The following is a 27,184-nucleotide window of genomic DNA, read 5'->3' on the forward strand; positions in this document are numbered from 1 at the left end:
GAGAGACGGAGCCAACCAAACGAGTTCATCTCTAGGGCGTGCCGTCATCGGAGATACCGAAACCTCAAGAGTTGGATCGGGAGATCGATGTTCCACAAGAAAGAATCGTTAAATCCTAGTGCAAACCGAAGAGGTTGAGCACGGGAAGTTTGTCAGGAAGTGTGAGAAGACCGAGCAGATTCTCAAGGATTGCATCGGAAGGTACTTTTTCTCTTCTTTCGATCTGCTTATCTATTATGTTTTGGCTTTTGAGCTTAGGCTTATGTGTTCTTCTTCATTTTTCTCTTGTATGCCTTCACTTCCCGGTCCGTTGATCCATCAAAGATCCGAATATAAATTTCGATTTAATATCACATGTTTGATTCGTTTGCCTGTGGAATAGTTGGGTAAATAGAGCTGTCTTGATTATTTTGTTGTCTATTGGTCTGTGGTATTTTCTAACTATCCTGTTCTGGCCGTGAGACTGAAGGAGAAAATGCCAGACGAACTGTAAAACATTTTGAACTTATATACTGCAACTCATATCCCTTCACATGTTTTATGCTCTCTCAGAGGATGATACTCATGCCTTTAACCCCTATGCCATCGTTACTACTGCTTACTATAATGGGTTAAATGTCACTTTTATGTGCAGTTGAGACTTGAGAGAAATTTATAGTAAATTACAAAAATATCGTTGTGAAAGAGATTTTCTCACAGGTCCTTCTATGTGCAGTTGAGATGGATGGGGGATTCTATAATAGAACCACTATTCTTGAATATTGACAACTAGGCTAGCTTAAAACTTGGCTGGCAGCATGATTTGCAAATTGTTTGAAAAAAATGGGAATTGGATATGGGGAACCTGATCCCGATTCTTGCCAATCCAGACCGAGGTTAGATGGATCGGGTGTGGTTATCTACTCCGCCCGATCGGCTCAATTCTTTGTCTAAAAATCCCTGCAACCCAAGAGTGAGTGTTCTACCTCTCTAGTAAGATTCCAGCTTTGATATCTCCCTATATTTGGAATTAAATCTCATGAAATTTGATATAAATGGGATTAGAAGACATCCAACGGAGTCGATCAACCGAAAAACAGTTGGGAAAGGAAATAAATGGCCTGAAATATTTTGCAACTTCCTACTTGAGAACTACCAGGCTTGATATCTCAGCCACCGTCTGTGGGAGGGAAACACATTTAATGGAATAGAACGACCTGAAAACCCATGGAGATCTAAACCACCCGTATTTTAATTTTTAAGAAAACATAACCTGAGGTAAAATTTCTGTGATTTCTCACTTTGACTTGTGGTTTTTGGCCATGAATCTTTAGTATGCGGTTTGTATGTTGCTGATCTATACTTTTTGTGAAGAAATCCATGTAATGTCATGACTTTTTGCCTCAAAATGGAAGAAATATGCATTCGGCCATAGAAATAGGACTTTTTTTTTTTAATTCATAAAAAATTAGAAAAAATATTAGCAATTGTAAATGCATGTTTATATGTATAAAATGTTAGTGCATTAGAATAAGAGTTAGTTTTCCCATTTTATAAGTGAAAAAATGATATCTTTTGGATAAAATTTTTTGGGCAAGGGATCCACACGTTGCCCTCTTATATTGGCATCATACACGCCTAGAGGGGGAGAGGAGTTTTAGTGGGTGTCGATTTGTATATAGGGCACCTACGTCATTAAAAGAGGGGAGAGTGTGTGGGGGTATGTACATCGTAGTCACGTACCCACCTTTTCCCCATATTTTATGCTCAAAAAATACAAATTCAATCAAAATAAGGGAAAAAGGCGGGCACGCGACTGCGTGATACACACCCCTCAGGTTCTCTCTCCTCATCTAATGACGTGGGCCCCCTGTATACGAATCGACACCCATCGGCTCTCCTCCCCCTCTCTAGGCGCGTATGATGCCAAGGTAAGTGGGTTGCATGGCTGTCTCTCTCCTTAAAAATTGTTGAAGGATTTCGTGCATTAGAATCAACGAGAATTGGCTGGATTGGTGGTCATGGCTGATTCACCAATCTGATTCCCGATTCTTAAAAACTATGTTCCAGGGCTAATTCCAGGTTTTAAAACTTATAAGAAGAGAAATTTATCTAAATGAAATTGAAAAGTATATTTCTTGAAGGGTTTTCAAGAATTTGATCCCAACTGGTAAGTTGATCTTCATAGCCAGAGACTAGAGGAGGTTTAAAATTTACAGTAAATAACAATATCATAATCTGAGTGCAAATCAGAGTTAAATGCTTGATTAGGTTCCGGGAGTTCACAAGAAACTTGATAATGGAGAACCCAACGTGTAATGCAAAAATGTGATGACAACAATTGATATTTCTTCTGTGTGATCCCCAACGGTTCTAGTTGGCTAGGATAGTAATAGAACATGACTAAACAACATTAACAAAAACATCAAATAATCGTAACCATAGTTAAAACAAAGCTTGACTGCAGCCAGCCTTAATTTATCTCATGCAAAGTTTTAAAACCGATCTGAATCAGGTGTAGCTGATTCCGATCCAAATTGGATCGCAATCAGCATGGATTGGCCTGATTGATTGGATCGGCCAGTGAATCGGTAAAAAATTATTAAAAAATGGTAAAAATGGGAGAATATCCAGAAAACTTCTGTTTGAATATGAGAAAGAAAAAAAAACCTTGAAATATTTTTTGTGGTAAAATCAAAGGTTTTATAGTCAAAGTACAATAATTTTGTAAAAAATGATAAAAATGCATAAAGATTTAGAAAAATATATGTTTGATTGTGAAAATAAAAAACTTAAATAATTGTGGTAAATTAAAACTTTTCAACTAAAGTACAATAAATGTGTAAAATAAATTGTAAAAAACCATAATGTGGGTGAATTTTGACAAATTGCAAGATATCAGCTTGAGGTATTGCATCATCCATTAATCCCACATAAAATTTTTTTGCAATCACATAAATATCATACAATGAATAGCAATCAATATTTTGACCAATTTCTATGGCTCCTGATTGGGTTGATTGCCGCTGGACATTTGTTTTGCATGAGTAACAAAATGATATGTAGCAGTTAATATTGTGACCAATTTTTCTAAATTTAGATTAATGCAACTAAATCCCAAAAATTAAGCACTTCTCTAAATTAATAATTATCTAACGATAACTTCTGTTAAATAATGTCACCAAAAAAAAAATTTTAAATCAATCATAATTCTCTGAATTGCAGCAGTGTAGGAATGCCACACAATATAAGTGTATTTCTCTTAACATTATTATATGTTATTGTTTTTAAATTGTTAAAAAGTAAAGTACTTTATTTTTAATTATTATATTTTATTATTTTAACTACTGATATGAACAAGCTAATATTTGCAATTTTAGGATAATTACAGAAAAATAAAAACTAATTTCTGTGCAGCATTTTGTATTTTAGATTATAAAATATTGACCAAAAATAGTTCTTTCACGCACAAACTGAAAAAATTAGCAATCACTTCATTGCACTAAATTTACACAGTTGGAATTTACATTTTCTATTTTTTATTAATTTTGAAGGTATGAAAATTCAAAAAACGGCCTATTTTCCATGGCCAAATGGTTCTTCAATATCCTATCAAAGTATCATGAATTTGTACTATGTTTCTTCACAAAAGTTGTAGATTCTCATGGTAGTATTCTGAAAAATCATGGCCAAAATCCACAAAGAGGCAAAGACAGTGAGAAATGGCTGAAAACCTTGGATTGCGTGTTGGAATCCAAATCTTAGGTCTCGGGTGGTTCTGATCTCCCTCAACGTATTTTCCAAACGTTAAACCCTGGTAGATATGTCTACACCCAAAATGGTAAGTTACACAAATTTTGATCGGATTTGGGGCTGAAGAATGAAGTTGCAGTAAATTGTAGGACTTGGATCATCATTGCACGTTTGGTGACGATCGGGTTTGGCAGAGATATCAAGCTTGAAAGTTCTCAGGCCGGAAGAACAAGTTGCAGAAAATTTCTGGTAGCCTAATCTCCTTTTTCGACTGTTTTCTGATTGATCGACTCAAGTGGATTTATTCTACTTCCAAAAACGGTAAGGTATACCAAATTTCAAGAGAATCGGCTTAAAATCCAATGAGAAATCAAAGCTAGAAGTTATTAGGTTGATGGAACACCTCTTGGGTTTCAAGGCCAATTTATTATATTGGTTCCCATGTCCCATAAATACGGCATTGAGAAGCCCTAAACAAATGGGAAAATAAAGAAATGAAAGGACTAAAAACATGTGGACTGGTAGTCAACATAAATATATACTACTTTGACTTGACTTTGATTACTAAGAATGACTAGGTTTTTATAAATACCCTTGATTAAAATAAATCGTATTTAATGTAATAGGAATGCAAGCCATATGGATCTGTTTGTCATACAGGTCACTCTTGGCCACCAAACCTAGTGGGTGCCCCTTGTTTTGTGTCTACAAAGTGTTGTATGCCATATTAGTAAGCATTTCTCATCTAATGTAATTAAATAACTTAAAACTGATCCAACAAATAGAATTTTTAATTGATAATTATTAAGAATATTACATATGATCCCTTTATAACTTAAAGCTAATTCTGTTCATTCCATCCTGCAATACTAAGATGCTCTACTGGTGAAATTTTGTTTAAAATTAAATTTTTGAAGATCAAAATCTGAGAATGCAATTTGAGATGCTCTAGCATCAAAGTTCTATTGAAGCATCATTTAAGAGGGAAAAGGTTGTCGGATCTGTGATAATTAGAAATCTGCTATATGGATTGATGAGTTGGCTATTTGGATCTTTTTATAGATGAAGAATTTCCTTAATAAGCCACATGTCAAATTTAGTGACTTGTCTCAACCGTATTGCCTATCATGTGTGGGGCTTTTCTCTTTGTTTTTTCATTGGTCCATGGTCTTCAGATAAAATCGGTTTTTTCAAATAATTTTCAAGTATTATTCCATCTTATGATGATGTCTGATTGGACAAAAAATCAACACATGGTTAGATGATGGCATGAACATATATTATAAAATTTTCATACCGATAAATGCCATCATGTGGCAAATTATCCACAAGAGTCAGATTCTCTAGATTGTGGGGGCAAATTTTTTGTACCAATGCTAATTTCTACCATGTGGTGGTGCCTTTTCGCGGTTGGATTATGTATATCTATATCATCATCTAATCATGGGTTGATTTTTAGTCTAATATGACATTGTCACATGTCAGAATTATAAAGTTTCATGCCAATAAATGCCATTATGTGGCAAATTAACCCCAATAGATAGATTGTCTAGATTGTGGGGGCAAATTTTTGGAACCAATGCTAATTTCTACCATGTGGTGGTGTCTTTTGGCGGTTGGATTATGTATGTCTATATCATCATTTAATGATGGGTTGATTTTTAGTCTAATATGATATTACCACATGTCAGAATAATGCTTTGAAAATTGTTTGAAAAAGTCAATTATATTTGAAGAACAGAGTCATTGGAAAAACAATGGGGAAAACCCCATATATGGTGGGCCATACGGTTGAGATAGGCCATTAAATTTGACATGAAGCTTATCAAGAAATTCTCATCTATTCAATAGTTAAAATGACCAATAGAAATTGCGACCAAGCAGAAAAAACCATCTATGCCTGAAACTAATCTGCTTTGTTTTGTCAGAAATATTTTTCTGTATGTTTCAGTGAAAGAGGATTGGAATCATCTCCATTATGAGTGGAGTTTGAACCATGATTTATGGAAACTGTAACTCTATCTATCTATATTGATTGATTGATTGATTGATTGATTGATTGATATTGCTATATTATATAAATAAATATATATTAAATAAAGATTGAGTTACAAATAGGTTAAGAATCTGTTCATCTTAAGGTTTCAAGTATTCTTGCTATATTTCTTTCTTGATATTGCTGTGTTTCTTGGCTCAAAGACAAGTCTTTGTTTGAGGGATTTTTATGCAGCAGTATCTCCATCAAGCATTCTCTGCTGTTGATCTTTTAAAAATTCAACTTCTCAACACTTTTTACACGTGGGATTATTTTTATACATTTTTGAATGGGAGTGTAGTATAGTGTAAATGAGTAGGGGTTTATTTTCAACTTGTTTAATTATTGACATGGGCCAATTGTTGGGGAGGTTTTCAATTATTTAATTAGTTTAGATACAGACTTAGCTAAAGTAGTCAAGTTGTCTTAGAACCTGGCCTTTATTATTTTTCAATTCAAGGTTAAGAGGTCTAAGTGTTTAACTCTAGTGGGTTATGAGGAGTCTTATCACTTTATTTTCCTGTAGGATTAAGATCAATGAGTTATATCTGCAGGTCTTGGGGATCAGTTGTATTGAATTGGAACTCAAAATTGAATGAGTATTAATATTCCTACTTGGTTTTGCTGGTTGGTATCAAGCAACTCCTTCACTGTGGTTAAGCTTATATGCTATTATTGTAGTTATTTAGCTGTTCTGTTTTTTTTTCCTTGCTTATTATTGCTATTCTTTCAATTTATAGAAGAAGTCTTTGTTGTTTTTACATTTTTTTTCACATTCCCGGTTGAGCTCTAAATTTTAGTTGATTATCCTCCAAATTTATCAGTTGCTTGCTTCTGACTTTCCCTCTGATTTGTTCCTTTTGTCAGTTCTTGCTTTCATCCGCAGTGTTAGACTAGTATTGGCTTGAATCTGATGCTATGGTCTATGGTACTATGGAGGTTTTTTGTTCAGCTTCTTTAGTCTTTAGTTTTCAAGAAATGGCTGGTTCTGGTTCTAATTTCAACCGTTAGATCTGTTAAATTATTTCTTCAACTGGTAGAAACATAGTGGCCTTCATTAGTTTCTTATTTGCATTTACTAATGAGATGAGTTTCCTCAAGGATCCAACCATATGCCAAAGCCAAGTGAAATTCATTCCTCCTTAATGTTATGGATTAATGGATTGAAGATTTCTTTAGATTCAATATATCCCTTCTCTAGCTTACTTGCCATATGCTTAGAATTTCTACTGTCCATTTCATTCCCCACTTTTTTGCTACCCTATACCTCATAACATCTCAACTTTTTTCTGATTACGGAAATTTATGTTTCTTTCTCTGTCCCATCATCAATCTCTCAAATTTTAATTCTGCTACTTTGAACCTTTGGGATTTTGATATCTTATCTTTTCCCAATCCCAAGTTATCTAGGGCTTCATATCTTAGGCCATAACCTAGCCGGGTTTCATAGGCTGTCAAACCTATCTTGCATCCCTCTCCCCCCCCCCCCCCACGCCTTGTTCCCTCCCACCCTCCCTCCTGATAGTATAACATGATGCATCCGAAGTCATTTGTTGGATGCAGAATAGTTCAGACACCCTTGCAGGTTTCTGCATCTTATTAGACATGACTGTGCAGTGTCTTCATAAATGACCTCCTCATTCCAGTTAAAGCCTTGATTGCAGTAAATCATAATTATTACTAATTCTATGATATCGAAAATAGAAAGGGCGTAGCAGGCTATTACAGCACTAGTCCGTGGAAGGGGACTATGGCTGCAACCATTGTCAGACAGTATAACAGAGTGTGAGCAGAACACTTTTCTGGGAGGATCAATTGTGCCCTGATGTCCATAGGGGGGTTGCCTTGCATCAAATTTTTGAGATAACCGGAAAACTGATGCTCTGGTTGCTGATTATGGTCAGAGAAATCGTTAAACAGAGTGGAGCGCCTCTTTGACAACCTCTGAATGATGAAAGCTTAATCTTTCAGCTTCTGATGGTACAGGATGGCAAAGTCAGCAATAAAGAGAAGCAAGACTAAAAAAGGTTTGCATCATCTCTGTATATTCTCTGTAAAGCCAGTGTTTAATGTGCTGGTAGGTTCTTGTCCTCCGCATTCTCTTCCTAAACCATCTGGATGGAGTGGACCTGCAAAGATTTAATTCATTCTAAATATAACCGCCACTGAAAGCATCCTCACAATTGACAATATAATGTGAAGGAGTTTCCACCTTATCTAGGAACTGATAACTCTCTGTTACACTTATTCTTACATTGTCCATAACCATTTGGGGTTCGAGCTGCAGTTCTGGAAAATATAAGCTTGAGTTGGGTGATATCTAGGTCCTTGCAACTGATGTTATGGAGGATCAAGATCGTCTCCAGGGAGCAGGGAACGCCCAAGGTGCTGCCAGCCGTTGGGCTGTGTCGCACACATCCCTAGGCATGCGCCGAGATTTGTGCGGCACAGCTCAACCGCTGGTTGCCCCTGGCAGCACCCTGGGCGCACGCCTCCCTCGAGACGAGCTAAATTCTGTTAATGGAGCTGGAAAGGCCATTAATTGGGATTAGGGGCAAAAAACTTCCCAGCGACTAGTGGCTTGGAAGAAGCCGCAGGGCTTTTCAGAATTGTGTCTTACCTATTGGGTAACTCTAAAACGAAGGGGGCAGCATGACTTTGGTCTTCCCTTGTTTTTTTTTTTAAAAAAAAACAAAAAGCTTTACTTGGCCTTATAAGGCATAGTTAAATTCTTAAAACCTATTTTCTTGCCTTGCGAAAATAGTTTTAAGAGTCTTTTATTTAAATCTCGTCAAGGCAAGAACCGGGAAGAGAAAATTTTCTGGATGCTCTTTCCATTCCGATCTATTTCTCTTGGGACCCTGCAAAAGTGGGAGTTGCACGGAGTTATTGCCCTTTTGAAGAGCCACTGGAGATGCCTGATAATGATAGTTTTTCTTGTGTTCAGTATAACTTGTTCTTTTATTTGGACTGCCCGAAATAAGGCAGTGTTTGGTTCAGAAAGTCCTAATCCGACCCGGATTATAAAGCTAATTTTGCATTACTTATCTGACATGAAACTATCCCCCTCCCATATTGCGTCCCCAAATGTAAAAAATGATCCGAATATTTGTCTGTCTTTTTCACAATTCCATGGCTTACCAAAACTGGACTTTCATGTTTTAATTTGTGCAGGATACTACATACCAGGATTGAATACAGCGGGATGGTCTTACGTTTTTTTGACAGGAGGAAGACTTACCTTTTTTGTTGTTGGTTTTCAGTCTGCTTCGTCGGAACTGGAGCCGATTTTGTACAGTATCCGGACTGGGTTGGATCAAGCTTCAATTTTGGGGTTGAAGATTCAAGAAGTATGGTATTCCTACTCTACGATCACCGATGTTCTTCCATCTCCAACCAAATCAATTTGGCCCTGGCAGCATATTAAGAATTGCTTTATATTTCAAACTTGTATAGTAACGTTAAGTTTATAGCTCTAGGGGAACCTTTTTGTATGATTGGAGCTACGAATCTGGCTCTTCATGCACTAATCAACAAAACTGTATATACCTCCTTATATTAGTACATAATTTCTTGTTTTATAACCAAAAAAAAAAATGATCATTAGATATCTTAGTAGAAATATCACAAGGGGAGCCTGTTTTTATGCACGGCTGTGTACAAACATGATTGTGCCTGTTTCAACCATTGGATGGGGATGGGTGGTAGAAATGTAATAACACATCCCCCTCTCCATTTAGTGGTTAAAGGTACAATCGTATACCTACATAGAAACAAATCTTCTCTAATGAGTTGGAGAGTTCAGTGAGGCACCTAATGGTTGGGATGTGCTGCACACATCTTGACGTGTGTCCAATCAGCTATCAGGATATGTGCGGCACAACTAGCCGTCAGATGTTCACTGGGTGGTGGTTGGGCACACGCCTCATTGGAGAGGATTCAAATCCGAGTGTGTATAGAGGCATCAACATGGATGGGTTTTTATTTCATAGGGGGTGGGGTGATAAATTCATGTGCTATGTCTACGTGTAGGATTATCGGGACCAGGCAACATTCTTTTTTCCTAATAAGTAAAAGGGAGAAAGGATGTCATTAGGCAGTGTATGCTATGCTAAATGTCTCCCTATGTCTATCTTTCTCCTACCTCTTATAAAATGACATACCTACCCTACCCCTTATTGTGAGAGGAGAAAAACACAGGGAAGAGTTGGTGTAATGTATGTAGCCTGGCAGCATTCTTTAATGCAAATAGAAAAATTGGAGGGTCTAGAATTCCCCACAACTCTCAAGATGTTTGATCTCCTAAAATCCATCTATACTCTCAAGTCTCAAGCGAGTAGGTGGCTTCTATTACTCTCTTTTTCTCTTTTTTATTTTCCCCCCATAGTAAGTAGTTTTTTTTTTTAATTTTTTAATGATCTGAATTGTTCAATCCATAATTTGAAAACCAAGTTTTTCGACTAGATTCACTCTTCTCAAAACCTAGTGATTTGGGTGACTCATTTTTTTTCTTCTTTTGACATCCCCATCCCCATCCCCCCCTCCCCCCAAAAGAAAAAAAAACGATGAATTCACATGGCTTGAGCAAAAACACCGACTCAATGCAAACTCAGATGACCTGCTATGATCATTTCTTAAACTTGGGTGAGGTTTTATGACTCATGACCAACCAGATTTCATGTTTTTTCTTACTCGGGTGTAGTCAAAACCTAGTTTACCCATTATAACTCAGTCTTAGCAAAAGAACTGATTTATTAATACTGACTCGTGAAGAAATCAGATTTGCCTGAAATTTAACACACCACTATTAGTGATGCTGTGGCAAGCATGTCGACTAAATTTAGGCACTTGGTTAGTAAACTAAGCGACAGTTATTATCAGTTAAGGAGGACATGTTGGAATGGGTTCAGGCAATGGACATGTAGGAACCCTACCTTCAGTACGCATTGTTTGTAGGGTTTGGTAGGAGTTGGAATTTGTGAGTAAATCTATATTGATCATTATTCAAGTATAGCATTTGGAGGCACAGCATTGGATACTGTTTCCAGTTTTTGCTCAAGTCTAGAATCTCTGTTTGGTTTTTTCTATCATCACTGTTGAAGTAGTTAAATCCGACACAGAATTCACCGAAGAGTATGTCACAAATGAGATGGTTAAAAGATCATTTTACTTCGAGTCTCAGGCATTGAACTCTTTTACTTTCTGGCCAACACAATGATCTTGAAGCTCTTGAGCAAAGTGTGTCCGATGGTGTCAACCGTTTCTTTGAGGAATCTGAAGAGTTGAAGAGTGGTTTCTTTCAATACCGAAATCTTGTTTTAGGTCAAAATTGTGTGATAACCTGCGGTTATCTTTTCATATTTTGTAATTAAATTTTCATGGGAAAAGGGTGGGCACACCGCCGCCCTGTGTCTGTCTCTCTCTCTCCCACCCCCTATGGAAAGGATGACCCTACCCCTCCTATCCCACCCAGCTCATTGGTCAAGGCCACCCAATCTCTGCCCATTTTTCAGATGTTATCTTTATTTTATTTTCTGAACGAAAGAATTTGATTGCAAAATAAAGTAAAATCCAAGGGAAATGAAATCTTCCCGGCTATGCCTTGGCCGGATACTTCTAGCCAGAGAGAACAAGGGAGTTGGTACTCATTAAAGATCGTGTGTAAGTATTATCCAGATACAATAACACTTAAATCTTTCAAAACCACAACCTGACATTGAAGCAAACAAATTCAATTTAACCCCATACCGAAGCAGCAATCTTGTTCAGAGTCTGAATATAAGGATCAGGTTTTCCTTCACCCACAGTGAACAAAGAATCTCTTCGCCCATCCAAGGCAGTTTCAGAACTTCATACCATAGGAAGAGAGATTATTGTTGGGAGTTTGGTCGAATGGAGTCCAGCCTCATGTAGTAATGTGGTATCAAGTGTCCCATGTGATGGCTAGCCCACTTTCCTTTAGTTGGTTATAGAATACGAGTAGACACTTTGGAAGAGTTTGTAGTAGAGTTCTCAAGAAGAGAAAAGAGTTTTTGGGGAGAGCATGAGGCAAATTTGTTTGAGAAGACAAAGTTAGAGTTTTGAAGCTCTCTTGGAGAAGTGCAAAATTTTAATTTGGATCCTCTACTGCCGAGTTGTCCGGCAAAATCGTGTTGCGCAGACACAGTAAGGCAGAAAATGACCTCCTTACCCAATCAGGATCCGCAAAACTTCTACAGGAGGTTTTATCTCATATTTGTATTGTTTTTAAAGCCTATCTCACATGCTCTTGATCAAGCCGGGTAACCAAATACTGGTGTTTTTGCTTGGTTTTCTAAATTATTAGGGAGAAATATTTGGGACTGTTAGAAGTAGAGTAGTATCATCTTGTTGATGCTTGTGGGGTAACCTTATATTTCTTCAAATGTTATTGTTCTTCTCTCATTTTTGTGGTAATTTGCTTTTAATGTTATTGTTTTTCCTTTATTTTTGTTGTAAATCTGTTTTGGGTATAAACTATAAACCTGATAAGAAAAACATTGTAATCCTCATTTGATTTTAATGAATTCCTCTCGGAGCTATCCTGCAGTTTTTCCTTTCACATTGAAAAGTTTTCCATGTTAAAGCTAAAGTTGCCCTATAATTGTTGTATCATCGACTCACTTTGAGTGAAGATGAACTTTTTTCCTTTTAAGTTTTTTTATTTTTATTTTTATTTTTGGATGGGGGAGGGGGAATGTATTCCCTTTCCAGATATTAAACTCCTGAACATAAGAAAAAGTTATGCCCCAAAAAAAAAAAAATTTGAAGGAAAAAGTTTAGATCTTTCCTAGCTCAGCTAGGGGAAGCTAGTGCCATCCGGTTGGGATTGAATGTAGCTTGTGACAATGGCATTCGAAGGGTTACCCTCCAATCTGATTCTCAGGTTCTTATCCACAGTTTATTGGACCCTTTACTTCCCCCCCCCCCCCCCTTCTTCCAGTTGAGGTCTCAATCATTTACTGATATTAGTCGTCTCTTGATTTTATCTCTTTTTCTGTAGGCAAGCATGCATCATGCATGCATTCATGATCTAAACTCTCAAGGCATTTTCTTAATCTTAAATCAACTTTTCCCCAGTTGGGTCTTGTACAAATTCGATTATCATTATCTTTTTCTTCATTCTCATATAGTTTTTTTTTTTTTTTTTGGATGAATTCATTCTCATATAGTTAGTTTTGAGTTATATTTGTTTTCAATTTCTGATCAAACCACCAATTCTAAATTGATATCCTGGAATTGAAGAGAGAATAGTTGGGATATTCAACTGGGATGGAGAGGTAGGGGTGACATCAGAAGTAGAATCCTCAAACGTATAGAAGCAACGCATTAAGAATTGACTCGTCAGATTAACCATCTTCACACACGAAATTCAAATCCCTTCCAAACAATGTGGTGAAACGTGCTTAGTTGCCTCCAAGTGGTGTCTCCTTACATCTGTTGAATGATGCAGCATGAGGGATAGATTACGTGACTGAACTACCAACCTACCCAATTGCCATTAAACGCGACTCTTCAGGTTTGGTTCAGATGGAGAGGGGGAATGATATATTGGGTTAGCTCATGCAAATCTTCTTTGTTTTTTTTTGTGTGCAAGTGTGTGAGATCATGCCTTGTTGGAAGTGTCCGATCACAACTCATTGAGAATAAATGACCCAAGATAAAACATAAAGGAAAAGATTTTCGGGATGTACGTGTACATAGGAATTTCTTGATTTGCATATGAGCACAAATTATTTTTTTTTTGCCAGATGGAAATTTGATTCATTATTTTATCAGAAAAAGATCTATGTCTGGGAGTTTGGCCTACACCAACACTCCCATGAGTCGATCTCTCTCTTCCCGTTTAAAAAGACACCTCTGCCCCCCTTTTTTTTTTGAGGACGTGAGAAATAGACATATGAGAGTGCTGGTGTAGATCACACTTCCGGACAGAACTGCTTCATTTTTTTTTATATTGTTAGATATTTAGGGAATGGTCTAGATTGATCATGTGACAATTTTCAAACTCTCTTTCAATTACATAGTATTCTATGCATTGTACTGGGAATTGGGATTGGAATACCCTCCCACAGTGCATATTAGCACTTGCTCAGAAAGAAGAAAAAGCATTTACAACCAAGGGCAATTGAGACGGGCTCGAGCTCAGCTAACTCTAGCTCTTTCAATTACTTAATAAATACAATTACATACTTCTACGTATTGAAATTGGAATTGAAAATATCCTCCCACATATTTCCATGCACCTTCTCGTTAGTCTTGAATTATTAAATAAGCTAATTCCATGTATTGAAATTGAATTTGGAATTGGAATACCTACCCATGTATGCCCATGCACTACTTCGTAGCCTTGAATTATCGAAAAAATTCATACAAAAAAAAAAAAAAAAAGAATTTCCAAATAATTTTAATTACATATTCTTATGTATTAAAATTAGAATATCCTCACCTTGTAGTCCTAAATTACTAAAAGATGGATTTTACCAATTAACAAACTCCATTCAAACTAAAACTTAACATGTGAGCAAAGAATCTTTGGTCGACCTAAATCAATACAAATAGAAGAACCCTTTTAGAGACGCTACCTAGAAAACTTCTCCCTATACATAGTTACACAAAACCTTAATCTCAATTAGCCAAGCTTTCCTTTGACTAGCGGTTTGGCATTTCTTGGTTGAAAGTATGTCTGAGGTTTGGTCACTTGATCAAATCCTTACAAGCTTTAGCTACCCCTACCCAAGGCAAAAGGTTTTTCCACACCAGCAGATATAAATGGAATCTCTAGACTAGCACAATAATTTTTTACACGTGGAAAAATGTTGTGAATTTTTCCAATAATTTGAACATTTTTTATTTATGAAAGAAAATTTAAATTAGAACATAAGAGCAATATTATCTATCATACAATTCGTTGATAATTGTTTTGTCCTAGCATAGAATGCCAGATTATTTCTACAAAAAAAAAAAAAAAAAACAAAGAACGCCAGATTATGGGCTGGCTAGATAAGATGTCTCGATTGTTTAATAATAGTTACAGACTGAAATAAATCATAAAGAATTTTAATATAAAAAAGAAGATGAAAAAGATCCCATGGCCATGGTCCATGGATATGCATCTGGGCAAGATACCCAATTCTTCAGCTCTTCAGAATCTGTCCAGATTATCAATTTCCTGCATTCCAATAAAAGTTCTTTTTGGATTTCTTCTTTTGAGTTCTTTGAGTCCTCTCAACTCCATTTCCTATGTTGTCCCTACATTTAATTTAATAATTGATGTCTCGTATGTTTCCTAGTACTTTGCCCCGAACATACCCGTACCAGGAACGTTTCATTGATCCAGTCAAACTTTATTATTACTCAGTTTCGACACATTCCTATCCTCTCTTGATCAAATCATCAAACAGTTTGTGTGCCAATAAACTACTATAGAGTCAACTATTCATGGGAGGACCACAACCCACAGAGACATGCTTGGGCCTGCAGGCGGCGGCTTACATTGCGGTGTCCAATCATTCCCATGTTCTTTTTCAATCTATCATTTCTGCAATACACAGGTAAAGTGGTAAACTACACGCCCCAATTCCCTGAAAATTAAAAAAAAGAAAACAAATCAAAACCCCCCCACTTCTCCCCACCTAAGTCCCCATTCCCCCGAATAAACAAATTCGAAAGCGAAGTGTGAGAAAAATATTAACAAACAAAGCTGAAAATTTGGCTTTTCAATTTCAACTTTGATAAGCTGGTATGATATATTGAGTACTTTGTAGTTTCTACTTCTACCATGATTCCAATCTCAATCGTTCATCACCGTTTTTTGTATTTGTTTCGAATCAAAAATGGCATCCACCCATGTTCAGATTTCAGAATTCATACTTATCAAACTTATGACTTGAAAGAATTTTAAAAGAAGCAAAGATGAAACACCCAGAGAGAGAGAGAGAATCAGAGACGAAAAGAGAGGGAAAGAGGTATGAAAACCAAACCAGATATACCTTCCTCAACTCAGAGGCGACTGGGTAAAACCAAGGTAGACGATCGCTTGCTTACAAGGACTCTTTCTCCAAATTATAACATCTGCTTTCCGGGTTTTTTCTTTTCATTCTCTTCTTTCCCGGGCTTCTTCCATCATCTTAAAATTCTCTTAATTTTATGCCTTGGAATCGTTCAATTTGATTTCTTGTTGTTCAGTTCCTATAGCTTATTAATTATATCTGCCGTGGAGTTTTTCTTTGTTGGTGTTTATTTCCACTTGGTGGGTGATTACATATCCTTTCTTTTTTCTTTTTAAGACTTCAGAGAGGTTTTTCAGTTTCTCTGTCTCTATGTTTCCTTTGGTTATTTTAGAATTCTGGGTTGTTTTGTTTTGTGTTGTTTTCGGTGCAATTGCTCAACAACTCTCAATTGAAGATCCTTTTTCACGCCTGTTTCCGAATTTTCTGCCTTTCCGTTGACTTCACTTGTATAGACACAACTGGATAGAGTTTCCAGATTGAAAGAGCTAAAGCAAAGATAAATCTTCCTTTTAAATATCTTAGCTACTGGTGTTGGCATCCGTTGGAGTTCACATGATCACTCTGACAATTTCTGACCATGTACATGATGGGAATAAGCTTCTTGACCTTGTATGGCCTTCATCTTATCGTCTTAGAGAATTTAGATTTCTCTGCTGTTAATGCTTCTGGTAATATACTATCTCAATGTTGAAAGTAAAAGAAATTTTTGGAAGGAATTGAGTTCGAGACTGGTCTCAGATGGGGAACACTTGTGTAGGACCAAGTATTACCAAACATGACTTTTTCCAATCGGTTTCAGCCTTCATGTGGCGTTCCCCAATGTCCCCCGATGGCGAGATTTCTCCTAAAAGCGAAGAAGTTGTCAATGAGACACCATCTGACACGAAAGAGCCTGAAGCTCCTCCCCCTGTCCCAAACCAACCCCTGGTGAAGAAACCAATCTCCCCCTGTCCAACCACCCTGAACTGTAACTCCCCTGTCCCAAACCAACCCCTGTCTGGTGAAGATCTCCAAAGAGGAAACTAAGCCAGCATCTCCTCCCCCTGTCCCAAACCAACCCCCTGAACTGGTGAAAATCCCCAAAGAGGAAACTAAGCCAGCATCTCCTCCCCCTGTCCCAAACCAGCCCCCTGTACTGGTGAAGATCTCCAAAGAGGAAACTAAGCCAGCATCTCCTCCCCCTGTCCCAAACCAACCCCCTGAACTGGTGAAAATCCCCAAAGAGGAAACTAAGCCAGCATCTCCTCCCCCTGTCCCAAACCAGCCTCCTGAACTGGTGAAGATCCCCAAAGAGGAAACTAAGTCAGCATCTCCTCCAGCACAGCCTGTCAAACCCAAGAAGCCCCATCATAGAAGAACGGAGAGTGCCGGACTCCAGGTAGGCTCGGTGTTACAGAGAAAAACTGGAAATTTAAAGGATTTCTATACCTTGGGGCGTAAGCTTGGACAAGGGCAGTTTGGGACAACTTATCTGTGTGTGGAGAAAGCAACCGGAAGAGAGTATGCCTGCAAATCAATCTCAAAAAGAAAACTGATTACAGAAGGGGATGTAGAGGATGTGAGAAGGGAAATTCAAATAATGCACCACTTGGCCGGACATCCCAACATTATCTCGATCAAAGGGGCTTATGAGGATGCTGTTGGTGTTCATGTTATCATGGAATTGTGTGCAGGGGGTGAGCTGTTTGATCGGATCGTTCAGAAGGGTCATTATACAGAGAGAAAGGCAGCTGAACTTGCTAGGATTATAATTGGTGTCGTGCAAGCCTGCCATTCTATGGGGGTCATGCATCGAGACCTTAAGCCCGAGAATTTTCTCTTGGCGAGTAAGGAAGAGGATTCTCCTCTTAAGGCAATTGACTTTGGATTGTCTATATTCTTCAAGCCGGGTAAATTCCTGAAGCTTTCTTTCCTATCAGGAGTATCATATCTCAATAGCTCTTGTGCTCCCTGTCTCACGGTTAATCTCTTTGATTCATGTCATAACATGTTTCATATTTAAGAACCTCCCAAAAAGGGTGTCATGACAACTTAACAGTTCAGTTTGACTTTAGCTTTTTGTCTTGAATGATTTTGAACATAATAGCAAGGTACACCTGAAATAATTTCCCATTGAAAAACATTTATTGTCTAAGTTATACTTCCATCTTTTATTTGTACCTATGCACAAGGTTCCACTCTGATGGTTAATAAAAGGACGTACCCAGTACACGAGGCTCCGCCACTGTGGGGTCTGGGGAGGGTCATAATGTACACAGCCTTACCCCTGCTTTCGCAGAGAGGCTGTTTCCAGACTCGAATCCAACTCTGATCTTAATGTGTAACGCATATTAAATATATATTCGACACATTTAAATTTAACCATAATTATGAACATATTTAACTATGATAAAGAGAATGCAAGATTTTTCTTTCAAAATTCGTAAGAATAACTCGTACAACAGATTAGCAATCCACTGCTTTCGTCCACGCAACCATCTCTCCTAACTAAAAAAGAAAACTTGAGAAGAATATGGCTGTGGTTCTTTATGAAAAAGAATATCATTGTAAGCATCCCCCATGTTTCTTCCTTTGTGCTTTCATGGGTATATTTACTTGTTGGGTAGTGTCTGACAAGTGACAAGATTGTTTTTCACATCCTGCCCATTGGATTGGAGCAAGTTTGTCACCTTAACTATCAGAGGGTCACATATAAGTTCCTTATCAGCTTGACACCTTGATTGGGACACCCACAGGGTCATCTTCACATTCTTCCTCACTTATAAAGTTGCTGTGAAGTTCTCAATTGAGACCTATACCAAGCTTCTATTGGAATTGACGGGGAAAACTTCATGAGAAAATATTTCTAGGCCTACAGAGAGCATGGGGAAGTAATATGAACCGTCTCTTGCAACCTGGGTAAACCTCATATTTGAAAATTTCTTCACTGGATTGGATTGTGTATTTTTTTTTTTTCTGAACCCAAGTTTACCCTCCCCCACACTAACACAGACATAAAAAAGAACAAGTCCACTCATCCCCCCAAAGTAAAAGGAATAAAAAGGAAAAGAAAACCTCGTCTTTATAAAAATCAATAAACTTCTGTGTGGTCAGCAAGATGACGAACCTCTCAGTGATATGAAACCATTACTTTATTCTTCATGGCAAAAGGATGGAGATCTAGGTTTTGAAAACTTCATTTACCTTAGTGAAGGCTGAAGCTCCTTTCATGGTTGATTTGTTTGCTGCCCAAAGCAGCAGAAAAGCATCATATCAATCTATGGCTGCTTTACCAATATTTTGTGCATAGATTTTCATAGTTGTTGTTTTATCTACAACTTGATGGTTATGCAATGAAATCTTTTGTACTGGTATTGATATAATGGTTTGATTATGTTTCATGTGTTTCAGAATATTGTACAACTTACAAATGTAAACATTTCCTGTCAACAATGTTCACTCCGATATCCAAAACTATGAATTTATCAACTTGTTATTTAAATGATCAAATGCCCCTTAAATATTGGTATTAGGATTGGCAATTCTTCATAAATTCTGTGCTACTCAAAAAACAAAGAATATTTATAGACAAAATGCACGTACATGTAAGCATGTATGTATGGTAAGTCAACTTGCTAGGTGTATTCATCTGCAGACAATCAAGCTGGATAAAATGTTAATGTATGACATATCTCATATTAGTGTATTTTAGATGTTGTGGACATGTATGATATAATGTGCTTATTTAATGGCATGTTCTAGTTCTCTTGCTAAAGGTGTGTGGTATGGATGCTTCCACTGCTTTTCCCTGTTCTTGTTTGATACCATAGAGCATCTACAAGTCAACATTTTAGTATTGCCGATATTCTGTTTTTCCAAATTTAATTGGTAAATGACCTATCTTTACTTTCAGGGGAAATTTTTTATGATGTGGTTGGCAGCCCTTACTATGTTGCCCCAGAAGTTCTGCGAAAGCATTATGGCCCAGAAGCTGATGTTTGGAGTGCTGGGGTAATGATTTACATTCTGTTAAGTGGGGTCCCTCCATTTTGGGCTGGTGAGATTTTTCAAATATTGAGTTCAATATGTCATATGTTTGTATATACATATAAATGCAAAAACAACTTACTGGTCTTCTTTCTCTTTGTTTTGTGATCATGTAGAAACCGAGCAAGGGATATTTGATCAGATCCTGCATGGTCATATTGACTTTTCATCAGATCCCTGGCCTAGAATCTCAGGAAGCGCAAAAGATTTAATCAAGAAAATGCTTGTTAGAGACCCCAAAAAGCGGCTAACTGTTCATCAAGTTATTTGTGAGTCTCTTTTGCTGTGATTTGTTGACGTATATACATGGGGAATACCGGAGCTGCAACTGGCATTGGTGATCCATACTCTTTGCTTCCTGTTTTACACATAATGAGGATGACCTGCACTATTTAGTGTACAAATGAGGATGGATGGGTTCACAGATATATGCTGCTGGTTTCCTGTATTCCAAGTGAAGCAAGAAACCATCAATGGATTACCAAATCCAAAAGTATTTCTTCTCTTTTTTCCTTCTTGAAAATAATGGGCATATTCCAATCTACAACTAGTGGTTTAAAATTTCTCTTCATGCTATATTTCACATGAAGGAGCATTTCAGTATGCCATAATCTTTTTGCCCCCCCCCCCCCCCCTTGCTTCTCCTTTCCCTTTGAGGGTAATGCCATGACCTTGATAATGATCAAGAAACATGAACCAGTCCAGTCTGGTCCAAACCCAGCACTCCATTGTTCATGGATGCCCCAACACTTGGGTTTTTGTCATTGCCACAATGCAACACTAGAGAAACTGTCTTTACTACATGTTGTGGGAAAGCTCTGGTGAATTCATTCTGTTTAACTCATAATTTAAAACCCAATTGACTAGCCTTGTCATAGGCATTGACTTGCTGTTTTTAGCTTGAAAAAATTGTGAAGTCTTTTTGTTATTTATAAGTGATACTTTTTCCTTTCAGCTCACCCTTGGGTCCTTGTTGATGGTGAGGCCCCGGATAAGCCTCTTGATTCTGCAGTTCTCACTCAATTAAAACACTTTTCAGCCATGAACAAGCTAAAGAAAATGGCACTGAGAGTAAGTTGTTAAGAATTGAGAGTTTGAGATATATTATCCACCTGCATGAGTGGATACTAGATTGGAGTGATGTCATACCAAAGCATATATCTAATGTTGAACACTGGCTCCAAATGATACTGGGTTACTAGAGTAAATAGATGACATGTTCTATTATTTTTACAGGTCATTGCAGACAGTCTCTCGGAAGAAGAGATCGCTGGCCTAAAAGAGATGTTCAGGATGATCGATGCTGATAATAGTGGCCAAATCACTTTCGAAGAACTCAAGGTTGGATTAAGAAGGGTTGGTGCGAATCTGAAGGAGTCCGAAATATATGATCTAATGCAAGCAGTAAGTTGGTTCCACTCAACTAAGCAAAGCTTTTACCAAATTACTTTGGGTTAGCTACACAAATCCTTTTCCCTGTCTCATTTTTTGGTAAGGCCATATCTTTGATTAAGTCATATATACCAGAGCCAGGGTTAAATTAGTGGAATCAGCAACGGGATCTGCCTCCCCCGATTCTGATTCCAATTCAGCCAGAACCGTCTTGAACCCTAGAAATCCAGTACGAATCGGCTAGAATGGAATTGGATCCAGTTGATTCCGATCCGATTCGACCAGAATCAGCAATTCGATCCCGATTTCTAGGACCATGATATCTGCACAGAAAGAATGTATTTTTCACATAGTTGGATGGTCTGTCTTAAAGATCGAGATAGACCAAAACATTGATGCTACCCTACCTTGCACATCCAGTTAAATTTGGTTCTTTATGAAATGGCCAATTTCCTTCTCCCTAATCAAACAGTAATGGTGCCTTCTTTTTTTTTTTCAATTCAGTGGCCCAAATAAAAATTCTTCCACTCCAGGAACTAACCTGACCCACATGATCTAAAGCCTGATACTTGCAAATTTTACAATCATTCAACCTTACAGATTCCATACTCTTGATGCATCAAATATAAAGAATTCCTTTCTAGAGTCCATACTTGTTTCTTAAAGCATAAATCAAAAGCCCAATTAGGCTTGCTTGCTAAGTTGGTAAATCTGTGTTGAGAGCATAGGCCTGGATTTTGAATTAGTAATACAACACTTCCTAAAGGAACTGCATCTATAGTATCATGTATAGTTGTTACTTCTAGGGGTGCCAATTTAATGAGCAATGCCAAGCTTAGGATAGCACACTCAAAACCTTAAGCTGGGCCAGATGCAGCCTATTACAAATTCAAGCTGGAAATTCATTTCTGGACCGCCCTGAATTTCTCTTCAGCCGGCCTATTGCAGCAACGAAAAGACACAATGGAACAAATAGTCATGTTAATGACTATTGAAGCTCAGGTCAGTAACCAGGCGGGTTACCTAAATCCACTCTAGACAGAATTGGTTCTTCGCCGGACACCACTGGTCAAATGTGAGCTGTCCCACCAACAGTTGAGGTACTCGTGACCAGGGAGGGATGACCACCTAATGATGAATTCATGTTTTCCTGGGCAGGTTGAGATAGGGGGTGGATAACAGAATTTGGTCCAAGCCTAAACCTAACCCAGTGATAATCGGCTAGGTTTGAGCTGAACCAAAAAAAAATCCTAATATTTTCCCCATACATAAGAATGTATTTGTGAAAAAGCAAAAGCGAAAATTTTTTATTAAAAAAAAAAGAGGAGTGATGGGGGAAGACATAGAAAGCATGAGAAGAAGGAAAGGAAGCCAGAAGAGGATGAGGGAGAGCTGAGATGGGGTGCAAACCCTATATTATATCTTTTAAACGGGTGGGTTTCAGATTGAGTTGGGCAGTTGAGGTAGGGTGCAATGGCCCTTCAGATTTGGAAATTTGCTCAAACCCAGTCCAATTAATAATCAGTTTGGTGGGCTGAACCCAATAACAGCCCATTTATTAATTGGGCGAATAAGGCGGACCACGCTGAAAACTTCTGCCCGTAACTGAAACATACCAGTGGTCACAAAATTATATGGGGGCACTTCATGACATGTTACAGCCCATTTAAATACTTAAGACAGCTTCTTGCATGTGCACTGTTGAAGGAGAAATTGATTGGACAAGAAATCAAGAATGTCTAGTATGTATGGCGTTCTACATTAATATACTTCTAATAAAGACATACAAAATTTTAATAAACTTTTTTGGTTGAAGATAGAAATATTGGTTGATTTTATGCTTGTGTTTTCTGTAAATTTCAAGCTTTATCATGACTTCAACATGCCATTGATTATCCACCATATTGATTCACTAAGCACTTCATAATAAATATGGTGTTATTGTGTATACACAATATATAATAATACTATGTATAGGCAAGGCCCCAGGCCCAATCGCCCAGAAAAGGTCCCAATAGAAGTGTGGAAAAGCTTAGGAATTTGTGGCTTATCTTGGCTAACTAAGCTGTTTAACAAGATTACGAGCACAGAGAAAATGCCAAATGAACGGAGGAGAAGCATTGTGGTGCCAATCTACAAAAATAAGGGTGAAATTCAAAGCTGCAACAACTATAGAGGCATAAAACTAATGAGTCATTCGATGAAGTTATGGGAGAGGGTTATTGAAACCCATATGAGAAAAGAAACTACTATTTCAGAGAAACAATTTGGTTTTATGCCAGGAAGATCCACGATGGAAGCTATTTCATACTTAGGAGACTCATGGAAAGATATAGAGAGGGCAAGGAGGATCTCCATAAGGTCTTTATTGACATAGAAAAAACCTACGATAGAGTCCCTAGAGAGTTAATCTAGCATATCCTAGAGAAGAGAAGGGTGTCATGTAAATATGTGGGCATAATTAAAGATATGTATGATGGTTTGGTGACTAGCGTAAGTACTATGGAGGGTCAAGGTAGCGAATTCCCAATTACAACGGGGTTACATCAAGGATCCCTTAAACCCTTGGCTGTTTGCGCTAATCATTGATGATTTAACTAGAGGCATACAAGATGAGGTTCCTTGGTGTATGCTTTTTGTGAATGATATTGTTTTGGGGGATGAGATAAAAGCTAAAAGCAGGGATTAACGCCAATTTGGAGTTATGGAGATCAACATTAGAATTAAAAGGTCTTCAATTAAATAGAACAAAGACGGAATATGTATGTGTAACTTTAGCTAAACTAGGACAGTAAATGAAGTGGTGAATATTGATGAGATGGAGATTCCACAAAGTGACTATTTTAGATACCTAGGCTCAATCGTAAGTAAAGAAGGGGATATATAGAGGATGATGTTGCCCAGAGGATTAAAATAGGCTGAATGACATGGAGAGGGCGTCCAGAGTGCTGTGTGATCAGCGTATCCCTTTAAAGCTTAAAGGAAATTTTATAGGACTGTCATTTGACCGGCTATGATGTATGGTGCAGAATGTTGGGCAGTTAAGAAGCGGAATATAGATAAACTAAGTGTAGCGGAAATGAGGATGTTGAGATGGATATGTGGCAAGATTAGGAAGGACAAAGTAAGGAATGACCATATAATAGCTGAGTTGGGAGTAGCCCTGATTCATGATAAGCTACATAAGAGTTGTTCGAGGTGGCACAACCATGTTCAACGAAGGCCTTGTAATACTCCTGAACGAAGGAGTGATTTGATTCAGATTGAAGGTACTAAAAGAAGCAGGGAAAGGCCTAAATTAACCATTGGAGACGTGGTGAGGAAAGACATGCATAGCTTAGATCTCGTACCAGGTATGACGTTGAATAGAATTGATTGGAGAGTGAAGATCCATGTGGCCGACCCCATATAGTTGGGATAAGGCATTGTTGTTGTAATATATAAAAATACTATGTGGTATTCATGTACTATATGGCATAAGTTGTATAGCATATATACAGAAAAGCTGAATACTGCCAGGACAGGCTGAAGATGACTCCCTAGCATGTTCTAGCCCTATAAAATCAACACATATCTATATATCTGGCCCTCAAATCTTTCAAGCCGAGCTGGGATTGGGCTGGACAAGAAATTGCTATCGTAGTTACTTTAACCAGAAAAAACGGCTTACTTGGTGGAAACACCAAAAATCTTATATCTTATTATGTATGAAAAGGAAAGAAAGAGGTTGTAGTATAGTTTGATTCATGCCTCAGTCACAAGTAGTAAAAGACCTGAAATTGAGTAATCCAAATAACATACCGTATTTGAGAAGTTAATCTATTATCTAAATTAATTTATGAAAAAAGAGGTGTACCCAGTGCAGATGGCTCCCACCACTGCGGTGTCGGGGAGGGTCATAATGTACTCAGCTTTACCCCCACTTCGCAGAGTGGCTGTTTGCCAACTCGAACCCATGACCACTAGGTCACAATGGAGCAACATTACCGTTGCACCAAGGTCCACTCCTCTATTATCTAAATTATTTTATCTGGACTGAAAATTTTAGTCCTGGTGTCATTTTTGGGGATCACATGCAAAAATTATCACTTTTCATCTTCCACCCGACTAATGAAGCATCTTTAACCTATAGAAGTCAAGTGAAGTAAAACAAAATTTTCAGTAATGAAAAGTAAAATGAAACGAAAAGAAGCTATAGAAGAAAGGTTTCAATTGGGTGTTAATTGAAAGTAGAGTTATATAAAGTGATATGGAAACATGTGGTTCCCACAACCACAGGAGATCAGAGGTAAAAAAAAAAAAATCAATGATTTTGGTTTAAAAAATGAAGTAAAATTCAGTTACCATAATATGTTTCCGTGTCAGTTTCACAATTGCTGTTGTGAATGATCAGAAAATTTTCCATATTTATGTTTAATTTTACTTGACTTCACTTCTAACTAAACAGGGCATTAGTGTTGCATGCATGCCAAATGATCAACATGATCTGTGGGGTATAATTATTTTACAAATTTTAAGGAATGGCCAACTGCGTCTTATTCTGAAAATTTTGAGATTGGACCTTTTTAATTTTCAAGAGATCTTTTTTTACTTCCACGATCTTCGCAAGAAACAACCCAGGAAAAATGAAATGTTACAATCTTTCAAGAATGTATATTGCTGAAAGTGCACAAGAACAGTATGCTTTTGATTCTTCTTGATTCTTTGCTTGTTCTGACATTGCAGGCAGATGTGGACAATAGTGGGACCATTGATTATGGGGAGTTCATAGCTGCAACATTACATATAAACAAAATTGAGAGGGAAGATCATCTATTTACTGCTTTCTCTTACTTTGACAAAGATGGTAGTGGTTATATCACCCAAGATGAACTTCAACAAGCTTGTGAGGAGTTTGGCATAGAGGATGCTCACCTGGAAGAAATGATCCAAGAAGCAGATCTGGACAATGTAAGTACTTTTCTTTCATTCTCCCCCACAATTTTGGGAACAAGTCGGGATATGAAGACAGGAAGAAGCAATTCTTGCTGACTTCAGCAGATTCAACATGTGGCATTGCGACCCTGTTGATGGATTGAACTATTCTCTTCGGTTGAAAATTGATTCAATTTGTCCAGTCAATTAGTAATGGTTGTAGGATGGGTAAAATGCCCAGCCAGTGATGAGGTTGGCAGGTGTTAAGTTTTAGAGTTGTGCTAGCATCTGGAAGATGAGATTCTCATCATTCCTTTGCCTAGAACTAACAAATGTTCTGACAAGAAACAATGCACAGATTTGCAGTTCAAATTTTTGTCCAAATCAATGGTTTGACCAGGCTGGTCAACCAAGTTAACCACTTTCTGATGTACACTTGTCATCGCTTTTTAGGATGGGGGACAGGAACTTCATCCTCCAATTGGCCATAGTGTATTTAGAGGCTAGGTTTGGGTTGATTTGGGATTGATCAAGTTTGGATTTCCCTAAACCAGGCAAAGCCTGACCCTCACCGTTAGTTGTGTCATCTTACTGGATTATTAGTATATGATTATTATATCAGTACTTCCAAAATGATTTCCATGGCAGTTTGCCTCATACAGAAAGAATGGGAAGGAATTCTCTTTTCCATTCTCCCATGCTGAGTATCTCTGTCTTAAGTTCTTCATTTTACCTACAAAGTTGGTTCTTGTTAATCTCCTTAATAATTCTCTTTTATTTTTTTTAGGATAATGATGGAAAATTAAATTCTGGGTGTTTTCTAATTAGGTTCATAAACATTTTCTGAGTTTTCCTCATTAATCTTCCAGGATGGACGTATAGATTACAATGAGTTTGTGGCGATGATGCAAAAGGGAAATACAGTAGGAAATGCTGGCTTCAATAAGAAAGCCTTAGACAATACTTTCAGTATTCAATTTAGGTAGACTCTGAAACTTGGATGACAGATAGTGGTGAGGATTTTTTTCTTCTTCTCCCCTCTCCCCTCTCCCCT

At 37.6% G+C, this 27,184-nt stretch overlaps 2 protein-coding genes across 3 annotated transcripts; both read left to right on the forward strand.

Annotated features, from left to right (window-relative positions):
* Window positions 1–112: 112 nt before the first annotated feature.
* LOC122663620 (fra a 1-associated protein-like) lies at window positions 113–10,997 on the forward strand (the record flags this gene model as incomplete). Its single annotated transcript, XM_043859223.1, has 3 exons — window positions 113–201; window positions 5,533–5,535; window positions 10,862–10,997. Coding segments are annotated over 3 exons (216 nt in total), but the record flags the coding sequence as incomplete, so codon positions are not given.
* Window positions 10,998–16,048: 5,051 nt separating this feature from the next.
* On the forward strand, window positions 16,049–27,184 carry LOC122663597 (calcium-dependent protein kinase 1-like). 2 transcript variants are annotated; one of them, XM_043859203.1, is made up of 8 exons: window positions 16,049–16,722; window positions 17,066–17,687; window positions 19,691–19,834; window positions 19,941–20,093; window positions 20,780–20,895; window positions 21,061–21,228; window positions 25,942–26,166; window positions 27,000–27,184. In XM_043859203.1, exons 1-8 carry the CDS (start codon window positions 16,537–16,539, stop codon window positions 27,114–27,116), a joined length of 1,731 nt encoding a protein of 576 aa, XP_043715138.1. In that variant the 5' UTR covers window positions 16,049–16,536; the 3' UTR covers window positions 27,117–27,184. The 2 variants fall into 2 exon arrangements, with proteins under 2 accessions (XP_043715138.1, XP_043715131.1); XM_043859196.1 differs by having other exon boundaries at window positions 16,049–16,720; window positions 16,857–17,687.

The sequence above is a fragment of the Telopea speciosissima genome, chromosome 1, assembly GCF_018873765.1.
Source record: "Telopea speciosissima isolate NSW1024214 ecotype Mountain lineage chromosome 1, Tspe_v1, whole genome shotgun sequence".
NCBI lineage: Eukaryota > Viridiplantae > Streptophyta > Magnoliopsida > Proteales > Proteaceae > Telopea > Telopea speciosissima.

Bases quoted from the DNA above. Each gene is read 5' to 3' on its own strand.
- LOC122663597 (XM_043859196.1), top strand. From the start codon at position 16,537: ATGGGGAACACTTGTGTAGGACCAAGTATTACCAAACATGACTTTTTC. The intron at 16,721-16,856 runs CCCTGGTGAAGA...TCCCAAACCAAC, and splicing joins TCCCCCTGTCCCAAACCAAC to CCCCTGAACTGGTGAAAATC. The intron at 26,167-26,999 runs GTAAGTACTTTT...TTAATCTTCCAG, and splicing joins AAGAAGCAGATCTGGACAAT to GATGGACGTATAGATTACAA.